The 25,710-nt window shown below is 40.1% G+C and overlaps 2 protein-coding genes across 8 annotated transcripts in view; one reads left to right on the top strand and one right to left on the bottom strand.

Annotated features, from left to right (window-relative positions):
• The window catches only part of C13H9orf85 (chromosome 13 C9orf85 homolog), a 74,232-nt gene extending 49,805 nt beyond the window's left edge, over nt 1–24,427 (bottom strand). For all 7 annotated transcript variants that reach the window (XR_010123318.1, XR_010123319.1, XM_063649600.1 and 4 more), the window contains exon 1: nt 23,647–24,427. Coding sequence is in view for 5 of the 7 variants with exons in the window: in XM_063649600.1 (XP_063505670.1) it covers nt 23,647–23,748 (102 nt within the window). In the remaining 2 variants the exon portion in view is untranslated. The remainder of the gene's footprint in view (nt 1–23,646) is intronic.
• Nucleotides 24,428–24,718: 291 nt separating this feature from the next.
• ABHD17B (abhydrolase domain containing 17B, depalmitoylase) overlaps nt 24,719–25,710 on the top strand; it is a 44,656-nt gene continuing 43,664 nt past the window's right edge. The window contains exon 1 of the mRNA XM_054501923.2: nt 24,719–24,848. The gene's annotated coding sequence lies outside the window, so the exon portion shown is untranslated. The remainder of the gene's footprint in view (nt 24,849–25,710) is intronic.

The raw sequence follows: 25,710 nt of genomic DNA, 5'->3' as shown, positions 1-25,710 counted from the left end.
TTTGTATATTTTTGGAGAAATGTCTACTTAGGTCCTCTACCCATTTTTGAATTGGGCTGTTTCTTTTGTTGTTGAGTAATAGTTATAGTATTATATATTCTGCATATATATTTTTTTTCTGAGACAGGGTCTTGCTCTGTTGCCCAGGCTGGAGTGCAATGGCACCATCGTGGCTCACTGCATACTCTGCCTCCCAGGCTCAAGCAATCCTCCTACCTCAGCCTCCTGGGTAGCTGGGACTACAGGCACAAGGCACCACACCTGCCTAGCTTTTGTGTTTTTTAGTAGAGACAGGGTTTTGCCACGTTGCCCAGGTTGGTCTCAAACTCCTGGGCTCAAGTGATCCACCTGCCTCAGCCTCCCAAAGTGCTGGGATTACAGGTGTGAGCCACTGTTCTCGACCATATATTCTGGCTATTAATTCCTTATCAGATATATGATTTGTACACATTTTCTCCCACTCTATGAGTTGCCTTTCTACTCTGTTGATAAGTGTCTTTTGATGCAAAAACATGTTTAAATTTTCAGCAAAGCCAAATACTGATAGCAGAAAGAGAAAGTGAGGCATTTATTGCAAGGCGCCAAACAAACAGAACTGGGCAGCTCATGCCTGAACTCCCAGATGGCTTACAGGTAAGGATTTTTTGTTTGTTTGTTTTGAGACAGTGTTTGTTTTGTTTGTTTTGAGACAGTGTCTTGCTCTGTTGCCCAGGCTAGAGTGCAGTTCAAGTGATTCTCATGCTTCAGCCTCCCAAGCAGCTGGGATTACAGGTGCCTGGCACAACACCTGTCTAATTTTTGTATTTTTAGTAGAGTCAGTGTTTCACCATGTTGGCCAGGCTGGTCTCAAACTCCTGACCTCAAGTGATCTGCCCACCTTGGCCCCTCAAAGTGCTGGGATTACAGACATGAGCCACCATGCCCAGCCCAGGTAATGGTTTTTAAGGGCGGGTGACAAGCAAAGTCATAAATCAATATATGGAGATTATATATTGGCTTGACCTAAAAAGGAGGGACATCTTGAAATGGAAGCACACAGGTCATAGGTGGATTCAAATATTTTCTGGTTGGTGATTGGTTAAGGAGGTGAAACTTTGTCTAAAAATTCGGGATCAGAAAAAAAAAAGTTAGCTCTGGCTTATGGGCATGACCTTCTGAAGGCTCCTCAGAAAGAAAATTAGAACAAACAACAGCAGTTAGAGTTTAGTTCTCAGTTCCCCTTTATCTGAGGTCTATGTGCCAGCAGATCCATCTAGTGGGAGTACGGGTTTCCAAAAAGCAACTCAAAGACATATGTTATGATGTTATCTTTAGTTTCTACAGGGGACAAAGTATCTCCTGAATATAACTTCCTTGGCCTTGTGTTAAGTTACTATTACACGTAACACGGCCCCAAAGCCCAAGAGCAGTCTAGCGATTCAGATATGCCAAAGAGAAGCTGTAGAGTGGTTCCTTTAAGTGAAAAGGTGAAAGTTCTCAACTTAGAAAAAACAAATTGTGCATTGAGGTTGCTAAGATCTATGGTAAGAACAAATCTATCTGTAAAATTTGTGTAGTAGGAAAAAGTTGGAACATTTCCTCCTGCAGATAATAGGGGGATTATTCTAAATGATGAGTCACTTCTCTCTTGGTGCCTTCGAAATTCTTTGTCTTTGGTTTTCAACAGTTTGATTATAATGTAACTCAATGTGGGTCTCTAAATTTACCTAACTTAGAGTTCTTTGAGCTTCTTGGATGTTTACATTCATGTTTTTCATCAAGTTTGGGAAGTTTTCAGGCAGTATTTCTTCAAATATTCTGCCACTTTCTCTCTTCTCCTTCTGGAATCCCCAAAATATGTAAGTTGGTCCACTTAAGGGTATCCCACAGATTGTTTAGACTCTGTTCACTTTTTCCCAATCTTTTCTTTTATGTTTCTCATACTTGACAATTTCCATTGTCCTATCTTCAAGTGTACAAATACTTTCTTCTGGCTGCTCAAAAATGCCTTTGAATCCCTCTAGTAAATTTTTCACTTCAGTTACTCTACTTTCAGCTCCAGAATTTCTTTTTGGTTTCTTTTTAGGATTTTTCCTTATTGATATTTACATTTTATTCATATATCATTTTCTTGACTCTCTCCACATATTTCTTCAGTTCTTTGAGCATCTTTCAGACAGCTATTTCAAAGTTCTAATAGATCCACCATCACTTCTTTTTCAGGGGCAGTTTCTGTTGATTTACTTTTTTCCTTTGAATGAGCCATATTTTCCTTTTCTTTTATGCCTTATGATTTTTTTCTTGAAAACCGAACATTTGAATCAAATAAGATGGTAACCCTGGAAGTCAGATTCTCTTCTTTCCCCAGGGTTTGCTTCTTTTTGTTTTGTTTTTTATTATCGTAGATTGTCTCATAAAGATGAAATGATCTAGATTCAATAAATGGTTACACAGAAAATGATTAGTACAGAGCTGAGGCAAAGTCATGACTCTGTAGAAGAGCAACTGTTAAGCCAGTTCTCAATCTCTAGTGTCTATAAGACCCTACTGAAGACTATATCAAAAATCAGATTTCCAGGCCCTACCTTCTGAGATTGTGGTTTTATAACTCAGGAGTTTCTGTTGTATAGACAACACTTTGACAACCTACGGTTAAGGGATGGGGGGTGCACTAGAGCAAGCAAGGTATGATTAATGCCAAGAAGGAGTTCAGATAGAATGAGCTTCTATGAAAATAATCTCTTCCTCCCCCGACCATTTCCCAAGGCAAGGTAGACCTACGTGTACAAACTGAGTGTGTGTGCTCCTTGGAAAGCTACTCATGTAGACTGGAGTATCAGATCTGAGCATCAAATACAGGAGAAGGTAATTACTAGAATAGTTTCATGTATGATTTGAGGAGCACATACATCAGAATCACAGAGGAGGCTTGTTAAGAATGATCATTCCTGGACTCAACCCTAAGATATACTGATTAAGAATGTCTGGCACCTGGGATTCTGCATTTTAAACAAGCTTTCCAGATGATCCTTAAGCACACCAAAGTCTAAGAACCACTGCCCTAGGCAGCTAAAGCAAACTGACATTTCTAGAGAAATGTGTTCCCTACCTCACCTCTGCTAATGGGAATACTGTTAAGGACGTGATATACTTTTCCTGAAAAAGAAAGTTATGATTCTTTTTTTTTTTTTATACAAAAGGATTTATTAAAAAACCAGTAAGACACTACTACATCATGACACTGTCACACTGGGCTTTTAACACAGGACTTGCTCTACAATACTGGGGGAAAGGGCATAAAACACAAATTGATTCTGAAGCATAGCAATTAAGAAATAAAACAATGAAAGCAAATTTCTTTTAATGAGAACTCAGAATTAAACTTCAGAGGGACCCAACGTCATACTTCCATTCAGGGACTTGATACAAAAAATTTAGTTTGAACTGCTATTAGCAGGTGGCAGGAGCCACCTTCAAATGAATCTTCAAATTGGAAAATACTGCTTCACCACCTGTTGGGGATAAGTTGCAAATGGAATAATTTAGTATGGTTTGTAGCTATTTTGATGACCACCTCGCCTGGATATCTTCCCATAACCACTCTGCTGGTCACCACCTCTTCCACGAGCTCTTCCTGCAAATCCTCCTCTAGATCCCCACTGTTGCTGTTGCTGGTATTGTTCCTTCGACATGGCTAGAAAGTTATGATTCTTATAGTTTAAACAACACTGGTTAGTGTAGGTGAGAAATAATAAATCGCTGACAAGTATATAGTACCTTCTGCTTAAAAATCAATTTTTACAATTAATTAAATCATTTCCTTACAACTATCTTGAGGGATGAATAGTACTATTCCTATCTTATATAGGAAGAAACAAATCCAGGCAGGTTTAATGATCTGTCCAAGATCACACATCTACCAAATATTACAACCAGAGCTGAAGGCCATGCCTCTGACTCCAAATTTCATCATTTGCCCCACTATTCCATATTGCCTTTCTTTTGGAAACTAAATCTTAGACTGATTTTTGATTTCACCATTGAGAGCACTGATTCTTTGGGGTGATGAATTTTGAGCTCCAAACAAGTGACTTAAAGAAAGCTTTGAAACATACAGTGTTTACAGACTAAACACTGTTTAGTTACAGACTAAACATTCTGGAGACTGTTTCAGATATCTGATATATTAGTCTAGCATATGCAGAAACAGTCTCCAGAATAATCTCTGAACTGACAGGAAAAGATATGGTAGAGGCATAAGTCAGGAATCCAGAAGAGCTATCATTTAAGAAGCTTTTCCAAAATGATGTATCAAAAGGCATCACCCCCAGAGGTAATTTTTCCCAGATTCTCACTCTGTATGACTAAGTCCCTTAATTCAGACATGGATTGACATGGGTACTGCACTGTATAGAAATCACCTGTTTTCTGAATTGACTTCCTCCATGGTCAGAAAAAATAAAGTTTATATCAGTAGTTTCTGGCCTTTATTCCTATTCCTGAAATTTAAGCCAAATCTAAACACTTGAAGGTTGGGAGACTATTCCTTCTTCCTCACTCTTCCCACTGAATTACCTCTGCCTTAGTTATAAGTTCAAAGGTCAGACCAAATGTGCTAGTGAATCTAAAATTAGGAACATGCTAAGAAATGTGGGTAATTTCTAGATCAGTGATTCTCAACCTTTGTTTGTGTCTTCTTTTTTTTTTTTTTTTTTTTTTTTTTTTGAGACAGGGTCTTGCTCTGTCACCCAGATAGAGTGCAGCGGTGGGATCATGGCTCACTGTAGCCTCGACCTCCCAGGCTCAAGTGATCCTTTCACTTCAGCCTCCCTGGTAGCTGGGACCACAGGCATGTGCCACCATGCCTGGCTATTTTTTTTTTTTTTGGTAGAGACAGAGTCTCACTATGTCACTATGTTGCCCAGGCTGGCCTCCAACCCCTGGGGCTCAAGCAATCCTCCCACCTCAGTCTCCCAAAGTGTTGGGATTACAGGTGTGAGCCAACATGCCTGGCCTGTTTCTGTCTTTACTGTCCACATAGCCATAACTTCATCATCATATACAGAAAGTGGCAAATCATAATTAACAGGAGAGTAATAAGTATTTTGGGGAAAAACAGGGAAGAGAGAACCTGGAACATTGTCTTCCAACAGAGAATATCCACATGAAAATTAAAGGAAATATAGCTATATGCATGAGTTTCTATCTTCTCAGATCTTCTAGTATCCTTATCATTTAGTTCCCTGCTTGGTTGTTTATATTTCTGGTCAATGTTCTTTTGCTTACTCAAGTCTGAGTGATTTTATGTGCATGGAACATGGCTGTACTTTGGTCAGGTGTCCAGACAAAAGCATTCTTAGGGAAGAATTATTTATCTACAAAGTTTATTATAAAATAAGTCTTTTGGTTTTTATTATAAAAATAATAGCAAACTAAATAATTTTTATTCAAAAGACTGCTACCATAAATCTACAAACCACATGTCTAATTCTGTAGAAAAATTCTCCCTGCTATTTTTACAACATTCTTGTGGCTAGGAGTAGGTATAATTATCCATATTTTGCAGATGAGAAACCCAAGGCTCAAAGAATTAAGAGATTTGCTTGAGGTCACAAAATTAATCAGAAGCAGCAGAGGCAGAATCCATAAAAAGATATCTTTAAGTTTAAGGCATGCTATTAAGTTACAAGTGGAACATGTGTTCCTATAGCTTTTCAGATCTTCTAAATATTAAAATAAAACACATATACTACTTGGCAGAGCACACATTTTTATTGGTACAGTGTTTTGACTTATTCTAACACTGGTATATTAACTGCTTTGTAAATAAGGCCAAACATGCTGGTTTGTTCCTAGAATAACATTAGAGTATTATACATTATTTAAAAGTCACAAAATTTCGAAGTTGGAAAAGTTCATTTAGAGAACAAAACATAATTTTTGCTAAGCAATGTTCCAAGAGAGGAGGATATAGTTTTCTATGATGCTGTTCCCAGATTTTCAATATACTGAGATCTAAACAATGAAGATCTAACTAAATGGTGAGCAATATGGGCCAACCTATGTACAATTCAACTGGAATGCAAAAAGCACCACTAAAGCAGCAATTGTGTAGTGTCATGAGGCAACACACATGTTTTTATAAGCACTCATTAAAAGTTAGTCACCATTTGAGATCTTGTCCAACCGGTAGGGTATGCCCCAAGTTAGTGATCTTAAAAGAGACAAACCACTGATGGACTATTGTTTAACATGTATTAAACAAAAAAGAAGAATGAGATTTATTTCCTAATAGGGATGTATGGAGTTAAGTCTTTCAAACATAATAATTGGTAATGTCCACAAACCAAATGATTTTGTCTTTTAAAAAAATCTACTTCGTAAGTCATTTACTTGGGGCAGGTGTAAGAGGACAATGACCATCTTAAAATTAACTTCCTCAAAGATAGATAGTTGCCTCGCTCTGGTCATATTAATATGTCACAAGAATAACCTATTTATGGTAACAATGAATTCAGGAGTCAACTCACATCAGGAAGAAATTAGATTGTACCATGATTCACTTGGTTTAAAGCTCAGTATTCACATGTGACCTGCCTAACTTCAGTTGAGAGCATTTTCTCACTCTTAGAAACAGCAGAAAGAGGATTTTGATGACAAGAATATAAAAATCTAAGGGATAAAATTAATATATATTCTTAATGAAGAATGCAAATTACCTGTAATAAAATACTACATTTTATTTCTATAGTTTTGCTGTATCTGAATTTGTCCTATAATTCTTTTCATTTTATTCTCAAATCATCCTTGTGTAAAGGAAAATAAGTGGTACTGTTATTTATTGATATTCTAACTTATAGAGAGTTGGTATAATTCACCCACGGTTATATAAAGAGTGACTCAGTATCCATGTGAAGAGTCTACTCCTGGTGTGGCCCTGACTCCAAGTTTAGGACTCCTTCCAACATATTAAACTATAAAATGTGTCACAGGTTAGAATTAAGTACAGTCTGTATCATGACCATCTCTTTGTTGTCTACAGGAACAATCCAAAAAAATATGAGCTAGTATGTACTCCGCACTATGCTAAGCATCTCAAAGATTCAGAAGATTCATGATGTGTAGTCCCTTCCTCACAGTGCATTCTATAAATCTGAACAGCAAGCAATATATTCTTAGAGTTAAAATAGCGTTTAAAGTAAGAAATTAACTAACTGATTTCTTCAAAGTGAGCTTTTAGAAAAATTTGCATTGAGAAGGAGGCATATAGATCCAGGGCTAATTGACGGCTCGTGCAGATATTCACATAAGCCATTGCTTTTTTTTGGAGACAGAGCCTCACTCTGTTGCCCAGGCTGGAGTACAGTGGCAGAATCTCAATTCAGTGTAACCTCCGCCTCCTGCCTCAGCCTCCCAAGTAGCTGGGATCACAGGAATGTGCCACCACACTCTACTAATTTTTGTATTTTTAGTTAGAGTCGGAGTTTCATCATGTTGGCCAGGCTGGTCTCAAACTCCTAGCCTCAAGTGATCCACCCGCCTTGGCCTCCCAAAGTGCTGGGATTACAGGCATGAGCCACTGTGCCTGGCCATGAAATGCAAGTAACTTGATAAAGGATAGAAAATAAAGTAATCCAGTTAACTGTTTTTTACAGAGAGGAGAAACCCCATGTTTTTAATGTTATATTATATAAATAATACTACAGTTCAAATATCACTTTACTAATGAACTAAAAATCTACTTCAAGAACTTATCAGCTATTTTTAATTTTAAGCTTTTTATCATAAGAAGGTCTTAGTAATATTACTAGATTGCTTACTATTGCTTCTTGTACACTGGTCTTATCTCCCAGCTAGACTATTAACACTACAAAGGCCAGAATGATAGGCACTCAGACTTTAAAATTTTAATGGCAATACTGATTTTTCTTGTTTGTGGCTTCTCCACCACCCAAACAAGACAAGATCGTTAGCTTCCATTTATTTTTAATCCCTAGGTTTGGTGGAAACCTGGAACTATGAGTTTACTTTTTTTTTCTTCTAAAAGATTTACCTCTTCTATTTTTATAATTCTATATAACAACAGCATGAAATTTCACTACCATATTGTCAATCATTTTTAAAATTAACCCAGTTTTACTAAGTTCTTGGTTCATCAGTTTCTTCTCTCGCATCTTTTTATATTCTGGAGTACATCCCTAAAGGTATACTTTTTTTTTTTTTTTGACTAACTTTCAGCCTGGATGATTTTTTGCCCTGACATATGAGCGAGCCATAGCTTAGCTCTATAAGAAATTCTAAATTCAAAATACTCCTTTACAGTATTTTGTAGACCTTACCCTACTTTTTATGATAATAGATGAAAAGTCTGATGCCTATTTACAGTTGCTTTATAGTTAACCTCTTTTGTTCCTCTGAAAGTGGGTAGCAATTTCTCTTTACCACTGGAGTTTACCAACCTCACCATGATATGTCTAGGTAACATCTTTTTCCCACAATAATCCAAGAAAGCACTTGATAGAACCCTTCTACTTGAAGGCTTAAGATTTTCCTTAACTTTGGAGTTTTTTTTTTTTCTTTTTATCATTTCTTTCTTACCTTCCATGTCCTCTGTATTTCCTTTAGACAGAGTGGCTTTCTTAGCTTGAGCCTCCAAATATCAAATTTTATTTCATAATTTTTATCACTTTGACCTTTTTGACTAGGTTTTAGACAAGCCCATTGGCTTGATCTCCCAAATCACTAATTTAGTCTTTAACCTTGTCCTATTCAGCCTTTCTATTAAGATGTTTACATTTCTGCAACCACAGTGGTAGTTTTTAAGCAATGTCACAGGATTCTTTTTTTTTTTTTTTCAACAGCAGTGTTTGCTGGTTTTTGGACTTTGAAAACTATTTGAATCGTTAAGGATATAATTTAGGATACTTCGGGTTTCAACTGCAGTTTTTAAAAGTACTCTTCTGTGACTTATATTACCTCTCTTAACTGGGCGTGGGAGGGTTTCTAGCATGCGTTTCATGGTTTCTGTTTTCCTTAAAAGTTTAGTCTGCTTAGCTCATATTTATAAATGAAGGCCTAAATCTACATTATCCAATACGGTAACCAGTATTCACATTTGGTTATTTAAATTGAACTAAAATTAAATAAAATTAAAATTCCCCAGTTGTGCTGGTTGTATTTCAAGTGCTCAATAGGGACATGTGGTTACTGGCTACCAAAATGGATAGCAATTATCGGGCATATTTCTATCACAGAAAGGTCTAATGGACAGTGCTGCTAGTGATTAAAGAGCTGTAGCTATAGAATGCATTACTAAAGCAGAATTGGGAATCACTATTGCTTTGGAAGTGAATTCAGATATTAATTATACAATCCCTGGCTCTGTTGATAGACTAAAAATTAACAGCTATGGCTTTGCTTTAGTATACACAGGAAGCATTTTGCTTCTAAGCACAAGGGTTTCTTTGTTAAGCTCTAAGACCAACAGGGATCAGGTATACTGCTCTGCCTTTCTCTTTCATGGCATTTCCCCACTTTAGAAAGTTCTTCTTCTGACTATCTTGGCATTATTCTAGAGTTTTACTGAAAAAACCTTAACTTCCACCCATATTATATTGCAAATTCGTACACTGTTTAGTTGTATAAATCTAATCCTCTCCATATCTTTAGTTTTCTTAATTTTTAAAATAAAAGTAGCACTTATTTTGCTCTTGTTTTTGTTTAACTGCTCAATGTATATGTTACAAGGTTCGCTACATTCAGATATATAAAAAAACAGCTTGTTCATTTCTTATAGATAATCTGGCCTTTATCAGAAGCTACTGATTGATTAAAACAGTCTCTTTCAGCTATATGTTCCTTTTCTTCAAATTTTGCCTCCCTATATTTTTTCCCAAGAGAGTCTGATTGGACAACGGAGTACACCGTCTCCTCCAGCTTCAGAGAAGGGACCTGTCTTTGTCCTGCTCTCCTTAATGCTGCTTTCTGCTGACAGAACCTTCTTCAGTTTTTTGGTATCACAGTTCTTTTTTTCTTTCTTCTTCTTCTCACTGAGATTTGGGGAAAAAGAAAACTCCTGCCTCAGCCTCCCAAGTAGCTGGGATTACAGGCGTGTACCAACATGCATGGCTAATTTTGTATTTTTAGTAGGGATGGGGTTTCACCATGTTGATCAGGCTGGTCTTGAACTTCTGACCTCAAGTGATCCACCTGTCTTGGCCTCCCAGAGTGCTGGGATTACAGGCCTGAGCCACAGTGCCCAGCCAAGAAAAGGAAAATTTTAAGTACATGTTCAGTCAGCCATTTTGAATTAGAAAAATACCTTAGTTAAATTTGATTGACTTTTCTTACTGGGCAGTGAAAAAAAGACCTTAATAAATGTGTCCCTAGAGACACATTAAAATTAGAATTAACTACCAAAGTAAGCCAGGAATTTTTTTTTAATATACTAAGGACTAGCTGACATTGAATCATCATATGAGAGTCAAAGAACTGCTCATTGTTCTGTATTGGTGAGTTTAAATTCAAGCAACAGTGTTACATATGTAAAAGTAACCACAATACTATTTTATATCAATAATAGATGACAACTTACCATACATGACTATTCTAGTTTTACTGAAAACCAGATTTAGCATTATTATGTCATTCAAGTTTATGGGAAACATGACATCCTATTACTGTAGTGCCTTACGATAAAGACTAATGATGGTATACTCAACATTCATATATATAAGTATATACCATGATGTCAAATACATTACTCAAATTGATGACTTCAGTGGCATGAGTCATTTAAAAATAAACAAGACAGACACCTGATGTAAGCTACCTATATAAATATCCTCAGAACAACAAAGCATTTAAAATAATCCCTAGCTTAGCTTGGCATTTCATATCCATGATGCTGGGAATGGCCTACAATATCAGCTGACCTCCAAAACTGGGTCTGATTAGTGTAAAGTTGTAATTGAATTCTACTGCTGATGGACCATCATTTGAAAATTATGACATATACATAACTCCATCAACTACAAGAAGAAATACTTCTTTATGACATAAGACTCTGCAAAAACAAAAGCAAAACAGAAAATGCGTCACACAAGTTAGTTACAAAAGGACAATTTGAGTTATTAACATTTTAGAATGTAGCTCCAACTCTTCCAACTAAAAATATATCTGAGAAAATATCAAAGAAAATGTTTGCCATAAAGTTCTAAAAATGTCATTCCACCTCATGAATAAGCAGATAAATTGGAAAAGAATTAGGACTAAGGTTGAGAAAATCAACTCCAAAGCTATGGGAAAGTCCAAGTTCACTCGGTATTTTTAGAAGCCAAAAAACCCTACAGGGACCAAATTAATCACTGTTAGAAAATCAAATCACACTGATTTCTTTCAGCCCAAAGGATTATCTGAAGTTGCTTTGTATATTTAAACAGTTAAGAGAATCTTTTGGAATGCTTTTTCACATCCACTAATACTATTTCTGAAAAGAGCCTGGTCATCTGGGTACCTGTATCTGTCCCCAAAAGCCATGACTTAAAGGTTAACATTTGTTCTATCTAGGGAGTGTTTTAATAGGAATTGTAGTAACCCATTAGAGATGGAAAGATTGAGGATGCAAGAAAGCAGGAACAACTAAGGAAATTTACACATTAAATCCTTAGGTAGGCAAGATGGGCTCCAGGGTGTTGTGGAGCGGCTAGCCTCAGGGACAGGCAGGCATTTCATCTATGGTAATAATAAAATAAAATATATGGGTACAGACATTGGTAGTTTGATAGATGTGGTGGTGGTTTAATAAAAAGCTGAATCTAAGCAGGGTTAGGATTCTGTCAGCTGAGTACCACAGAGGGAAAGATGGACAAGGAAGCTGGGGTATATGCAAAAGAACAGTTACACTGATGAAACATAGGATCCAAACTAGAAAAGCAGGGAAGGGCTGGGCGCTGTGTCTCACGCCTATAATCCCAGTACTTTGGGAGGCCGAGGTGGGCAGATCACATAAGGTCGGGAGTTCGAGAGCAGCCTGACCAACATGGAGAAAACCTGTCTCTACTAAAAATACAAAATTAGCCAGGCGTTGTAGCACATGCCTGTAATCCCAGCTACTTGGGAGGCTGAGGCAGGAGGATCACTTGAACCCAGGAGGCAGAAGTTGCGGTGAGCTGAGATCATGCCATTGCACTCCAGTCTGGCAACAGGGAGAGACTCTTGTCTCAAAAAAATAAAAATAAAATAGAAAAGCAGGGAAATCAAGACATGAATGAAGTACAGTAAAAAGAAGAAGGGCTAATGGACAGGACTACCCAATGGGGATAATAAATATTATCTGAGGGATATGGAAACCAGATGGATGGTGGTCAGTCTTTTTTTTTTTGAGACGGAGTCTCGCACTGTTGCCCAGGCTGGAGTGCAGCGGCGCGACCTCAGCTCACTGCAACCTCCGCCTACTGGGTTCATGCAATTCTGCTACCCCAGCCTCCCGAGTAGCTGGGATTACAGGCGTGCATCACCTGTAATCACCCAGCTAATTTTTTTGTATCTTTACTAGAGACGGAGTTTCACTATGTTGGCCAGGCTGGTCTCAAACTCCTGACCTCGTAATCTGCCCGCCTCAGCCTCCCAAAGTGCTGGGATTACAGGCGTGATCCATGACGCCCGGCCCAGTCTTTTAAAAACTTTGTAAGTACAGCAGTTACCAGTGAGGAGCAAGTCTGTGGTCTGACCATGAGGGTAGACTTCTGAGGTGGCGATGAGATGTCAGATGTTGGACAGATTATCCATGTGTATGTAGCAATTACTAAGTATGATGACAGGAACTGTGGAAAGGTAGCAAGTCCAGGTACTAACGAGAAGGTGTAACTAGGAGTTTAGTACAGATCTGGAGAGTATAGTAGTCTGACAGCATGTATTTCCGAGGAGCTACAGTTTTTGAATAAGGAGAAACAAACACAGCAAATGGGAGAAACGGTTCTACATGGGAGAGGGGTGGTAAAGATGTGGGGTGAAATACTTCATCACTTAAGAGGATTACAGGGACAGTGCTCCCAGGAATAGCCAGGTAGGGCAAGAAAGTAAAAGACATTTTATATTCAACACTATGTCTCTATTTCATGACAACAGACTATAAATTGTAGAAGGTAAAGTGGAAGCATTAGGGGAGGGAGCACTGAAAGGTTGGAAGATTGCATCAGGTTAGGGTATGTACAAACCAAATAGGGAAAAGTAATAATGAATGATCTGGGAATCTAGGACATTAAAACACCAACCAGCCAGGCACAGTGGCTCATGCCTGTAATCCCAGCACTTTGGGAGGCTAAGGCAGGTGGATCACGAGGTCAGGAGTTCGAGACCAGCCTGGCCAAGATGGTGAAACCCTGTCTCTACTAAAAATACAAAAATTAGCCAGGAGCCATGGCGGGCGCCTGTAATCCTGGCTACTCGGGAGGCTGAGGTAGGAGAATCGCTTGAACACAGGAGGCAGAGGTTGCAGTGAGCCAAGATTGTGCCACTACACTCTAGCCTGGGTGACAGAGCAAGACTCTGTTTCAAAATAATAATAATAATAATAATAATAATAAAATAAAAATAAAAAGCCAACCAAAACAAATAAATGCCTTTTGGAAGTATCAAGAGAGTAGCTCAGTATCTTTCCAATAAATTCCCTTTCTGCTTAAGTTAGTAACTAAAGAATCCTAATGCTAATTACCTTCATGGACAGTGCCTTGCACACATCAGACAAGTAAAAAAAGGAATGTTTATTTACTTCATTTGTAAACCAAAAAGAATTTGAGACAGGTCTCCATCAATTTAGAGGTTTATTTGGCCAAGGTTAAGGACCATGGCCCATGACTCAGTCTCAGGAAGTCCTGGGAACAAGTACCCAAGATGGGCTGGTTGGGATACAGTTTGGTTTTGTACATTTTAGGAAGACAGAAGTTACAGGCTAACACATAAATCACTGTATGTAAGGTATACATTGGTTTAGCCTGGAAAGGCAGGACATCTTGTAGGGAAGGGAAGTGGGGGAGGCTTCCAGATCATACGTGGATTCAAAGATTTCCTGACTGGCAATTGGTTGAAAGAGTTCAGCTCTTGCCTGAACAGTTGAATACAGCATAAAGAAATGCTTGCCTTTAGATAAAGGAGTTGTGGAAGTCAGGGTTCTTGTCATGTAGATGAAGCCTCCAGGTAGCAGGCATCAGAGAGAATAGCCAGTGAATGTCTCTTAAAAGACCTTAAAAGGTGTCAGACTCTCCTAAGTGAAGGAGATTCTCTACAGAACGCAAATTTCCCCCCACAAAACACAGCTTTGCAGGGCTATTTTAAATATGTCAAAAGAAATATATTTTGCGGAAAAATACTTTGATTTCCTTCAGGGCCTGCTATCTGTCATGTGATACTACACTGGAGTCAGGCTGGAAGTTGGTATCTTACTAGTACCGAGTCTGTTTTGTTAGTCTTAAGATCTCTATTTTAATGTTACTGCTGGTCAGTTGTGTCTAGACTCCAAATGGAGAAGGGTATGATGAGGCATGTCTTGACCTGTTCCCCTCTTCCCATCATGGCCTGAATTAATTTTCTAAGTTTCTTTGAGGTCCCCTTGGTTGAAAGGGGGGTCCATTAAGTTGGTTGAGGGGCTTAGAATTTTTTTTTGTTTTACACATTCAATATATTTAAGTGCTATTTGGTCTGGAGTGATAAGAAAAATCTAAGAAAAGAATCTTAGGCATGTCAGCTATTCCTTTATCCCCTCCTTACTTCATTTCTTCCTTTCACAAAAATGAAGATGTGAAAAACAGCACCAGCCATTGAGGTTGAAGTGAGCTGGCAGCCGGGGTGTTCTGAGGACATACAGGATTCACTGTATACCTGCCTGTGACCTCACAGTAACATTTTTGCAAGTGTGGAGAGTCCTGAGGCTTAAAATAACAAATGCCACAGCTTGTAACTCTCAACCCCAAGGTTTTGTGTCTAACTGTGCCCCTCCCTGCTATAGTGTTTCTTTAAAAGGAAAATGGCCCATTTGGGGGTGAATTCATATTAATTACAACTTTCTTTTAGATGAATGAATTTACCTGAATGAAGAATTTGCAGAATAGTTTGTTTCTAACCGTGAATTTATGTAGAAACAAATACTGGCAATACAATTATAAAATGTCATAATTAATCCAACAGTAAGTATAATACTATTCCCTAAAAACAGTTAAGTATAGTACTATTCCCCATAGTAGAGCAAATCAAGACAAATTAATTTCAGCTGTCATGTATTAGACATAAAATGAAGTACCTAAAATATATAATTAATGCACACAAAAAATTATATTGTATCAGGCCTCAACATTAAGAAACATGCTTTAGGCTGGGCATGGTGGCTCACACCTGTAATCCCGACACTTTGGGAGGCCAAGGCAGGCAGATCCCGAGGTCAAGAGATCGAGACCGTCCTGGCCAACATGGTGAAACCCCGTCTCTACTAAAACTACAAAAATTAGCTGGGTGTGGTGATGTGCACCTGTAATCCCAGCTACTCGGGAGGCTGAGGCAGGAGAAGTGCTTGAACCCGGGAGGTGGAGATTGCAGTGAGCCGAGATTGCGCCACTGCACTCCAGCCTGGTGACAGAGTGAGACTCAGTCTCAAAAAAAAAAAAAAGAAAAAAGAAACATGCTTTATTAGCTTCAAGTGGAAGCAACCTAGGAATCTAAGTATATGGAACATCCCCAAGCATAGATGAAATTATGCTGTGTGAAAGAGAGAAGAGAAAATAAAAGGTAAACAATAATATGGATTACAATTCTTCAAAGCATTGAAAAGGGCACAAAGGAAAAGTAAAGACCTTCACTAGCACTATTAGGTGTAATATTATGTATATTATAATGCCTAGCACACCACAAATTATCTTGTCACTTGAAAAAATATGTTAAATTTAAAACAAATCAATGGAGGAGGGAATACATTTAACATAAACTCATTTAATAGCACTGGGAAACATATCAAAGAATATTTCTCAATTTGGAGAAAGATATAAGAGGGTGACCTCTATAACACCAGAATCATCTGCAGAATGTCAGAGATGGTCAAATCAGATCTATGGTAGATTCTATGTCTGGCCAAATGCTTTGCTCAGTGGCTACCCTTAATTGCTGATGCCCATTGGCTGAGAAATAACACTTATTCCCATGACTGGCACTTCACTACTCACACTAAAATTCCTCACACCAGGGATTACATGAACCAATCTGGGACTATTCCTTAAAGCTCAACATCTCTGGGCAGGGGGAGACAGGACAAAGACCCTAACAACTGATACCAAGCTACCTGGACAAATAGTACAGTAAAGTTCTTTCCCACAGCAAAGTTTATTCATTCATTTTACAGTGTCAGACATCACAACCCACGAAATTAGGATTACAACTTTACCTGAAACTAGAAAAAAATCAGTATCCAGGCTCAGTACCTTATATAGAAAATCTACTTTGTAATGATCATCTTTACTCAATAGCAGCAGTCCCCGACCTTTTTGGCACCAGAAACGGGGTTTGTGGAAGACAATTTTTTCATGGACCAGGGTGGGGGTGGAGGATCAGGGTGGCTTTGGGATGACTCAAGTGCATTACATTTATTGTACACTTTATTTCTATTATTATTACTTTGTAATATATAATGAAATAATTATACAACCACAATGTAGAATCAATGGGAGCCCTAGCTTTTTTCCTGCAACTAGACGGTCCCATCTGGGGGTGATGGGAGACAGTGACAGATCATCAGGCATTAGATTCTCATAAGGAGCACACGGCCTAAATCCCTCCCATGTGCAGTTCACAATAGGGTTCACACTCCTATGAGAATCTAATGCCAGAGCTGATCTGACAGGAGGCAGAACTCAGGTGTAATGTGAGTGTTGGGGAGTGGCTATAAATACAGATGAAGCTTAACTCACTCACCTGCAGTTCAACTCCTGCTGTGTGGCCCAGTTCCTACCAGGCCATGGACCCATGCGGGGTCGGGGGTTGGGGACCCCTGCTCCACAGGGAGACAAACTCAAACATCATGACTAGAGTTTGCAGATAAAGACTTACAAAAAGGTAAAGATGAAAAGACAATTAGAATTATTGTGACTTGTAGTTAGCTGAGATATTCAATATCTGTTAGAATGTTAACTTGTTTTTGTTTTATTTCTGAAGAATAAAATAGTTATCTTTTAAAATAAGAACACTAATATAATTAGTGTTCCTTCAACTTTCCCAAAACAAAAGGCAAGCAAACAAAAACAGAACTTTAAAACATTTAGGTGGTTCATCAGTCCTTTGCCTGCAATACCTATTTTTTTTCCCTCCGTATGGCCCAGGTTGGAGTGCAGTGGCACAATCTCAGCTCACTGCAACCTCTGCCTCCTGGGTTCAAGTGGTTCCCCTGCCTCAGCCTCCCAAATAGCTGGGATTACAGGCGCCCACCACCACGCCCGGCTAATTTTTGTATTTTTAGTAGAGACGGGGTTTTACCATGTTCGCCAGGCTGTTTGCAAACTCCTGACCTCAAGTGATCTGCCTGCCTTGGCCTCCCAAAGTGCTGCGATTACAGGCATGAGCCACTGTGCCCGGCCTTCTTGTTTTTGTTTGTTTTTTTTTTTTGCTTATTTTTGACTGAGGTAAAATTTATATCAATGTCATGCACAGGCCTTAAATGTACAATTTAATGAGTTTTAACATATTTGCTCTTCTAATCTTCACTGCTCCCGCCACTCCAGTAAGTTTTCTTGTGCCTTTCTGGTCTCTATAGATGGAATCACATAGTATGCTCTTTTGTATCTGGTTTGTTTCCCTCCACATTGTTTCCAAGATTCATCTGCTTTGCTTGTATCAGTGTTTCTTTTTTTTAAAATAGCAGAGTAGTATTCCATTGCATGCATCTGCCACAATCGGCTTATATATATTCTCCTGTTGATAGATATTTGGAGGTTTTCCCCATTTTTGACAACTGTAAATAAAGGTGTGTGTAAACACAGAATCCTGTTCTGCTGTATAAATGCAATCATAACTAATCTTAAACTTGATGGCTTTCTGCCTAAATCAGGAGCAGCCAAGAAAATGGACTAAATTAGTATCTACTTTCACATTAAGTCGGCAAAAGGAGCCTCTGCTACAGAGCCCAGGCTGATGAGATGAGATCCACCCCAACCAGCCCACATGTATGGCATGTGATACTCCAGGGGCCACACCTCATGAGGAGAGACCCTCCCTAGAACATTTCAAACAGGCAATGTTTAGTATCGGTGGCAATAAACCACATTTCTGTTCTGACCCTAATCTGGTGTCACACTGCTTCTATTACACCCAAAAATACAGTATATATATATTTTAAAATCACACATACACATGGAGGGCTTTTGATTTACTTGCCCTTTGAATTGTCCTCCCACAGATCCCATCCAACCAACGAAGAGGCATATGCTAATTATGTAACTCTGGGCATGTCATTCACCTCTAAGCCCTAATTTCCCAATATGTAAAATGGGATCATTTTGCATCTATCTTAGGGTTACTTTGAAGATGAAATTATTATAGATAATGTATAGCAAGTATACATAGTGCCTAAACATAGTGCCTAATACACTTAAGTACACAAATATTAGCTATAACAAGTTGAGTATCCCTAATCCAAAAAATCTGAAATCTAAAACTTTTTGAGCACCTATATCATGTTCAAAGGAAATACCTGTTGGAACATTTTGGATTAAAGAGTCTAAACTGATATAATGCAAATATTCCAAAATCTGAAAAAATCTGAAATCCGGAACACTCTGGTCCTAAGCATTTCAGATAAGTAATACTCAACTTGTATTAATAAAACTATATTTCCAAAATTATTTAGAGTACACCCATAGACTTCCATTTTCCATCTCCATATCAAGATGAAGACTATAGTTTCCTAAAATTAGTGAGTTCCACAACAAATTAGTTCAATAGGTATTATGTAAATCAAAGCGTTCCATAGCCAAGCAAGTTTTGGCTGAATAATTTTTTAACTGCAAAACATTAATTTATTCCAATGTATACTACGACCCACCTCTAAAAGTGAGATCTAGTATACAGTATTTCCAAAGTGATTTGATCATGAAATTTTCTCCTGCCCTATGAAGAAGATACATGACCTTGGGGCTCTAAGAAATATATTTTGGGAAATGCTATTAAAAACAATACTGACTATATATATATTATTAATAGCATCCTCAAAAGGATGACAGATGCTCTTCCATTTAGTTTAATGTTACTCATCCTTCTGATTTTTGGGGCGCCTTCCTTAACCCTCCAAACGTAATCAAGGCTTCATGCTATTATAGATACTCTCAGGGCTCCCTAGACCGTTCATAGCTCTTACTGCTGTAGTATTAACATACTTGAAAGATTATTTGATTAATGCCTGTCACTTCTCCCACCAAATCACAAGATTCAATTAAGATTGTGACTGTATATTTTGCTCAACCCTATACTTCCAATATCTAGCACAATGTTTGGTACTAGATAACAGATGTGGAATAAAAACATGAATACCAGAATTTCACTGTGGCCTTTTTGGCATAGTGCAAAACTGAAAACAACTCAATGTTTATTAATAGGAAAGTAGTTAAATAAGCTAATCCACATTTGTGCTGTATAATATTACACAGCCATTTAAAAAATAAGCTTAATCTTTCTGTTCTGACACATCCACTTTACTGAATGAGAAGGGAAAAGATGTATTTTATTACATATGCACTGTATCATACACAGATATCTAGAAATGTACACATCAAAGTGTTAACAGTGACTGTAACCGAACAGGACTAAAACTGGGAACAGAGACTTTCACTTTTATATAATACCTTATATACTTCTCTATTGTTTCAGTATTCTTCAACAAGCATGCATTTCTTTTCTAATTAATTTTTTTTAGGCTTTGATCAACTGCAGGGCCACATAAATTATTATGGGCTTTATTCTTAGTTCTTATTTTTATCCCTATTTCTTAAAAATATTTTTGTAGCTGTGTACGGTGGCTCACGCCTGTAATCCCAGCACTTTGGGAGGCCAAGGTGGGCAGATCGCTTGAGGTCAGGAGTTCCAGACCAGCCTGGCCAACATAGTGAAACCCCGTCTCTACTAAAAATACAAAAATTAGCCAGGCATGGTTGTGTACCCCTGAAATCCCAGCTACTTGGGAGGCTGAGACAAGAGAATCACTTGAACCCGGGAGGTGGAGGTTGCGGTGATCCATATCACGCCACTGCACTCCAGCCTGGGCGAGAGAGCGAGACTCTGTCTCAAAATAATAATAATAATAATAATTTTTGTAATGATCTCTGTAGCAATCCTCAGAGGAAAGTAAGACAAGAGATAGTACTAACCCAGTATCATAGATTAAAAGCTATAGGTAAATTACCTGACATCACCAAGCAAAACAAATGACAGAACTGAGGCTAAGGAATGGCTCTTTTCTCTTAGTCCAGTGCTCTTTTCGTTGGACTTCACTGCGTTTCCCGTAAGGGAAAGAAGGCTGCCTTGATCTGCTCAACATCTTAGTACTAAATGACTAGAAAAGATTTAAACCTATTCCCACTGCCGACCCTCCCAATCCCCGTAAGTCATTTGAGGGTACCGGTGACCAATGGCCAGAGGGACCTCTTTTAAATAACCCCAGGGAAGAGGAGGTTACAAATCCTGGCGCAAGCCCCTTCACTGTCAGACAATTCCCTCATATTGAGCTGAAACCTATTTTTGTTACTTTGATTCCCTGGTCCAAGTTTGGCCATTTGAAATGGCACAAAATTTGAATATACTCTCCTTTTCTAGAGTATATTCAAGCATATGAAGAAAGCTGTCATCTGTGTCCTTTTGAGAATGAGTGCTTTACCTTATAAACTTCCAATAAAACATCTGTAATTATCCAACTTCTAATTGCAGTGAGTCCTAACAAACTGCTTGGCAGAGGTGGAAAAGGAAAACTATCATGTAGGATCCCTACCAAATCATAAAGTATTTAATACAAGTAGTCAATTGTTACTACAATCCTTTAAGGCAGGGGTGTCCAATCTTTTGGCTTCTCTGGGCCATACTGGAAGAATTGTTTTGGGCCACACATAAAATACACTAACACTAATGACAACTGATGAGCTTAAAAGAAAAAAAAAAAAAAATCACAAAAAAATCTCATAATGTTTTAAGAAAATTTACGAATTTGTGTTGGGTTGCATTCAAAGACGCCCTGCACCATGTGTTGGACAAGCTTGCTTTATGGGGAGTTACAGAGAACCATGCATTTTTTATCACTCTTTTGTTAGATGTCACCAAATCAAATAGCTTTCCAGTGTAAAGAATAGGCACAAAGTTAGGATCAGATGCTTCTGACAAAGTCTTGGCTTTAGATGGCTACTCATAGCAGATGCAAGAATCTATTGTGATCACAGACAATTATTAGCTATTCATTACACAGATGAACAATCAACCTAATGATTTTTCCTCAGTAAAATATGTTGTGTTGTTTTTGTCAGAACCTTCAATAATGAAGTGGCCTGGTGGTCCTCCTGATTAACAAATGAGACTTTTTCATAACTTAGAAGAGGGAAAGGAATTAAAGATAAAAAGATAAAAATGGTCAAATGCAGCTTAGTGACTGAACCTGAGACCCAGGAAAACATGTAGGACCAGAATGACATAGTTATTAGATAACACCAAGAAAATGCACAATGAAAAGTACAAGTAGGAGAAGCTACACTATGGTTAAATACTCATTAAAACTGCTTTTTACGAAAACAGTCATGAAAAACAATCAAAAGCAAATGTTTGTGCACAGTCTTAGGGTAAGAATACACAAGATGCAGACATCTATTTGGAATAGTGCAGCTTTTTATTTTTATTCTGGTTTACCTATTGGTAATAGGAGCAAACTTGGGAAAGTCTTCCCAAATGTTGCTTCAGGTTTTCATTCTGAAAAACCTCTCAACCTAAGTGGGGGAAAGGAGAGCACTTAATTTAAAATATTCTTCCTTATTCTCCCTTACTGAGCTGTGTTGCCCTTCACCAATATTTATCATAATTTGTATTTACTTATCTTTCTGCTTACTTTTTGCCCATATCACCTAGACGCTATAAGCTCCGTGAAGGGAGAGTCAGCTCTTTTGAACACAGTATACCTATGAACACAGGGCCTTGCACACGGAAGGTGCTTATTAAATATTTGTAGAATAAGCAAAGAAAAAAAGAGGAAAGGAAAAGGAGATCACAGGTTACCAAAAACAGATGACTTTGCTTTCCCAATCAATGTTGGGAAATTAATCACTTATTGAACACTTACTATGACCTAGGCCATTTATGCATAATCATATAGTTTCGCCTCCCAACAATCCTGACAAATTTGCATTTGAGACCAAAGCAAGGCTCAGAGAAATTAAATATTTCTCACTCAAGCCGCACACCTAGTGAATTTGAGCTCCATAACTTTTGTGAATATTAGGTGTATCTGAGTGATGCTGGCCCCTAATATGCCCCTGTCGTCAATGATTTTCTCTCCATACAGCTATGGAGACAGGGAGAGAGATTCACAGCAAACAGCAAATTAGTAGTTTTTGTTTTTGTTTTTTGAGACGGAGTCTTGCTCTGTCGCCCGGGAGTACAGTGATGTGATCTCAGCTCACTGCAACCACCGCCTCCAGGGTTCAAGCGATTCCCCTGCCTCAGCCTCCCGAGTAGCTGGGATTACCGGCGCCCGTCACCACGTCCGGCTAATTTTTGTATTTTTAGTAGATTGGGAGTTTCGCCATGTTGGCCAGGTCGTTCTCGAACTCCTGACCTCAGGTGATCCGCCCACCACCTCGGCCTCCTAAAGTGCTGAGATTACAAGCGCCCGCCACCACGCCCGGCTAATTTTTGTATTTTTAGTACAGACGGGGTTTCGCCATGTTGACCAAGTCGTTCTCGAACTCCTGACCTCAGGTGATCCACTCGCCTCGGCTTCCCAAAGTGCTGGGATTACAGCACTTCGAGCCACGGCGCCCGGCCTGCAAATTAGTACTTATATACAACCCAAGTCCTCTGGCTATCTAGACAGTCTGAATTTTTTCCAGTTTACAGAAGTCCTGCTAAAGATAAACAGCAAAACAAGTATTTTTACATTAACCAAATATTTTTATCTTCAAAACAATTGTTACAAAACAGAAATTTCCCACAATACTAGTGAGGACAGCCTAAGACAGCTTAATCATTCGCATTTCCCCTATGGGCTTGGGGTTTTTGGGAAAAAAAAAATCGTAGCTGCATAAACTTGGTGTAAAATTTTAAAGAGACACTCATGCCACAATCCTCGTTTCCCTCTGCTAATGTGATCCAGATGGGAACGCTGAACGACGTAACTGCCCCATCTGCACCTTAGATTTCATTAGGGTCCTGTTCACTCTGTGCAATTAGTTAAGCGTGCTGACCATCAAATATTTACCAGGAGACAACATGTCCAGGTCAAAGAAAGGGCGTGAGAATAACATTTTAGAAAGAGTTGCACTGCAGCCAAGACTAACTCTGGGCTGCGGTCCACACTCGCCCCAGCCGACTCCTCTCATTTCCTCTCTCCCCTCTCCAGTGAGCCATTCCTTCCTGGAGTCAAAGACGGTGCAACAGGCAGGTTCCTACCTTGGTCTGCACACTCTTATCGAACTTGTCATTTTTGAAGCTAAACGTATTCTGGTGCTTCTGAGGCCTGGAACGAGCCACGTTGCCTTTCTGGGAGCTCATCGCCGAAATCAAAGCCACCCCTCGCCGGGAAAAGGCAAAAGGATGAAGGGAAAGAAAACCAACGAACTACTCCCAGGAATTGACGCTTCTGTCAATGACCCGGAAGAAACTAACGCAGTCTTTCCGCCCCGGCTCTGGGTCAGCCCCCGTGACTCTTCTGGGAGGTCAAAGAGCATCGCTCTGCCCTCCCTGCTGTTAAGCCAGGCCACTCCACGCGGTGCAGCCTCTACCACTCCGGCTCCGCGCAGCCTCTTTCTCAAACTCTGAGAACAAGTCCCGCTTTCTTCGAAATGAGAATTCCCCCATTGGCCCGAATATGTAGTCTATCAAATCAAAGGGGAGGGGAGCCTTTGTTCCTATTGGTTCTTCTTCTCCGCAATCCCCGCCTCCTGCCGAGAGAGCTCAGCCTCTCCTGGAGCTCAGAGCGCCTCCGACCCTGCCGGGCGGCCTGTGATTGGTGGAAGTGAGGCGAAGCTGGGCTCCGTCCCTCCCCTTGCCCGCTAGCAGGCTGGAGCCGGGGTCAGCTTTGGCACCTTCTTCCAGTCAGTGGCCAACTCCTGCCTCAGTGAGGATTGTGCTCGTCCCCTCGGTTCCCCTCCAGTCTGCCTCCCGCTACCGGAACGAGCCTCGCGCCTGGCAGGCTGAGGAGGAGCAAAGAAAGCAGGATTAAAGAGAAGGAAGACCTGGCTGGGTCTGGGTGGTGTCTGCGGTGCCAGAAAGGGAGGCGGTGGCGGCTGCGGCTGCGACCACGGCCGCGCGGGACGTGAGGCCCGAGAGCAACCGACGGGCAGCGGCGGCCGCTCCAGCGCCCCGCACCGGGGCCGTTAGTCAGCAGAACGCGAGCTCTTGTGGAGGAGCAGGGCCGGCGCGAGGCGAGACTCGGGAGCGCGAGCGGGGCCCCTGGGGCGCCACCGTCCTTCTTCGTCCCGGCGCCGGGGCTGCAGCCCTGGTCCCCGCTCCTCTGTCGGGCCCGTCTGCAGGCGGAGAGAGTCGGACGGCGCCCGGAGCGCGGATCTCGCCTTGTGGAGGACAGCGCGTCGGCTGCGGTTCTCTCCCGACCCCTTCTGCCCGGCGCTTCGGCCCGGGCCGCTCAGGTGCAGGTGCGTGCGGCCTCGGGGTTTGGGGACGCCGCAGCCCGGCTCGGGGAGGGGGCGCTAGGCCGGGAGCCGCAGCGCGGGAGGGAGAGCCCGGGCCGGCGGGGGGAGGGGAGCGGGAAGCGTCTTTGTTGTTGGCGACCGGGATCCCTCTCTGCACAGGGGAAAGGCGGGGAAGCCACTCCTGATCGGGTCTGTGTTTTTGAGAGGATTCTCTGGTGGTTGCGTGAAGGGGAGCGGTAGGACAGTCCCTGCGGTCCGTGGAGCGGTTGGAGTCGGGGGGTGGGGGAGGGAGGACCGACCGACACTCTAAGAAGGTCTTTGGTCCTCCTCGCTGAAGAGAAGGGTTCCATTTCATTTCCTTTGCTTTTCTCTCAGTGGATGAAAAGATGGGGTCAGGTTGCCATTCCCCTCACTGGCGCACTGAGAGATTCGCGGGTGCCTAAAAGCTTTCTCCTGAATGTCCTTATATCTCTGTCAGGCGCGATTTTAGATTGAATCTGCACGGGGCTTGGCGATTTGTGTATTCCGGTGGGGCTGTCGTAGGGTTCTTTTTCTTTAGATGGTTGGACTTTAATCTTATCTGTTTTCGAACTCTAAGGTAGGCTTATCAGGAATCGTTTTTGAATTGGAAAATTTAAAGGTTTTGTTTGTGATTTTTTTTAACCCCGAAACAAAGTTATGTCAAATTAGATTGTACTGTGTGGGGGCTTTCGTAAAGAGCGTGTTTAACCTGAGGTTTTTGTTTAAAAAAATTAAAAAGTTCAGGTCTTTGACCTTTGGTGAGATTTCTGCCAATGCCAGAAGAGAATTTTTTGTAAATGATGCTTTAAGTCAGTGTGAGGTAGATTTAGTAAGCAAAAGGATG

Source organism: Pongo pygmaeus, chromosome 13 (assembly GCF_028885625.2).
Source record: "Pongo pygmaeus isolate AG05252 chromosome 13, NHGRI_mPonPyg2-v2.0_pri, whole genome shotgun sequence".
In the NCBI taxonomy this organism is placed as follows: Eukaryota; Metazoa; Chordata; class Mammalia; order Primates; family Hominidae; genus Pongo; species Pongo pygmaeus.
The sequence above is the reverse complement of the archived record's forward strand: the minus strand, read 5'-3'. Positions and strand labels throughout refer to the sequence as shown.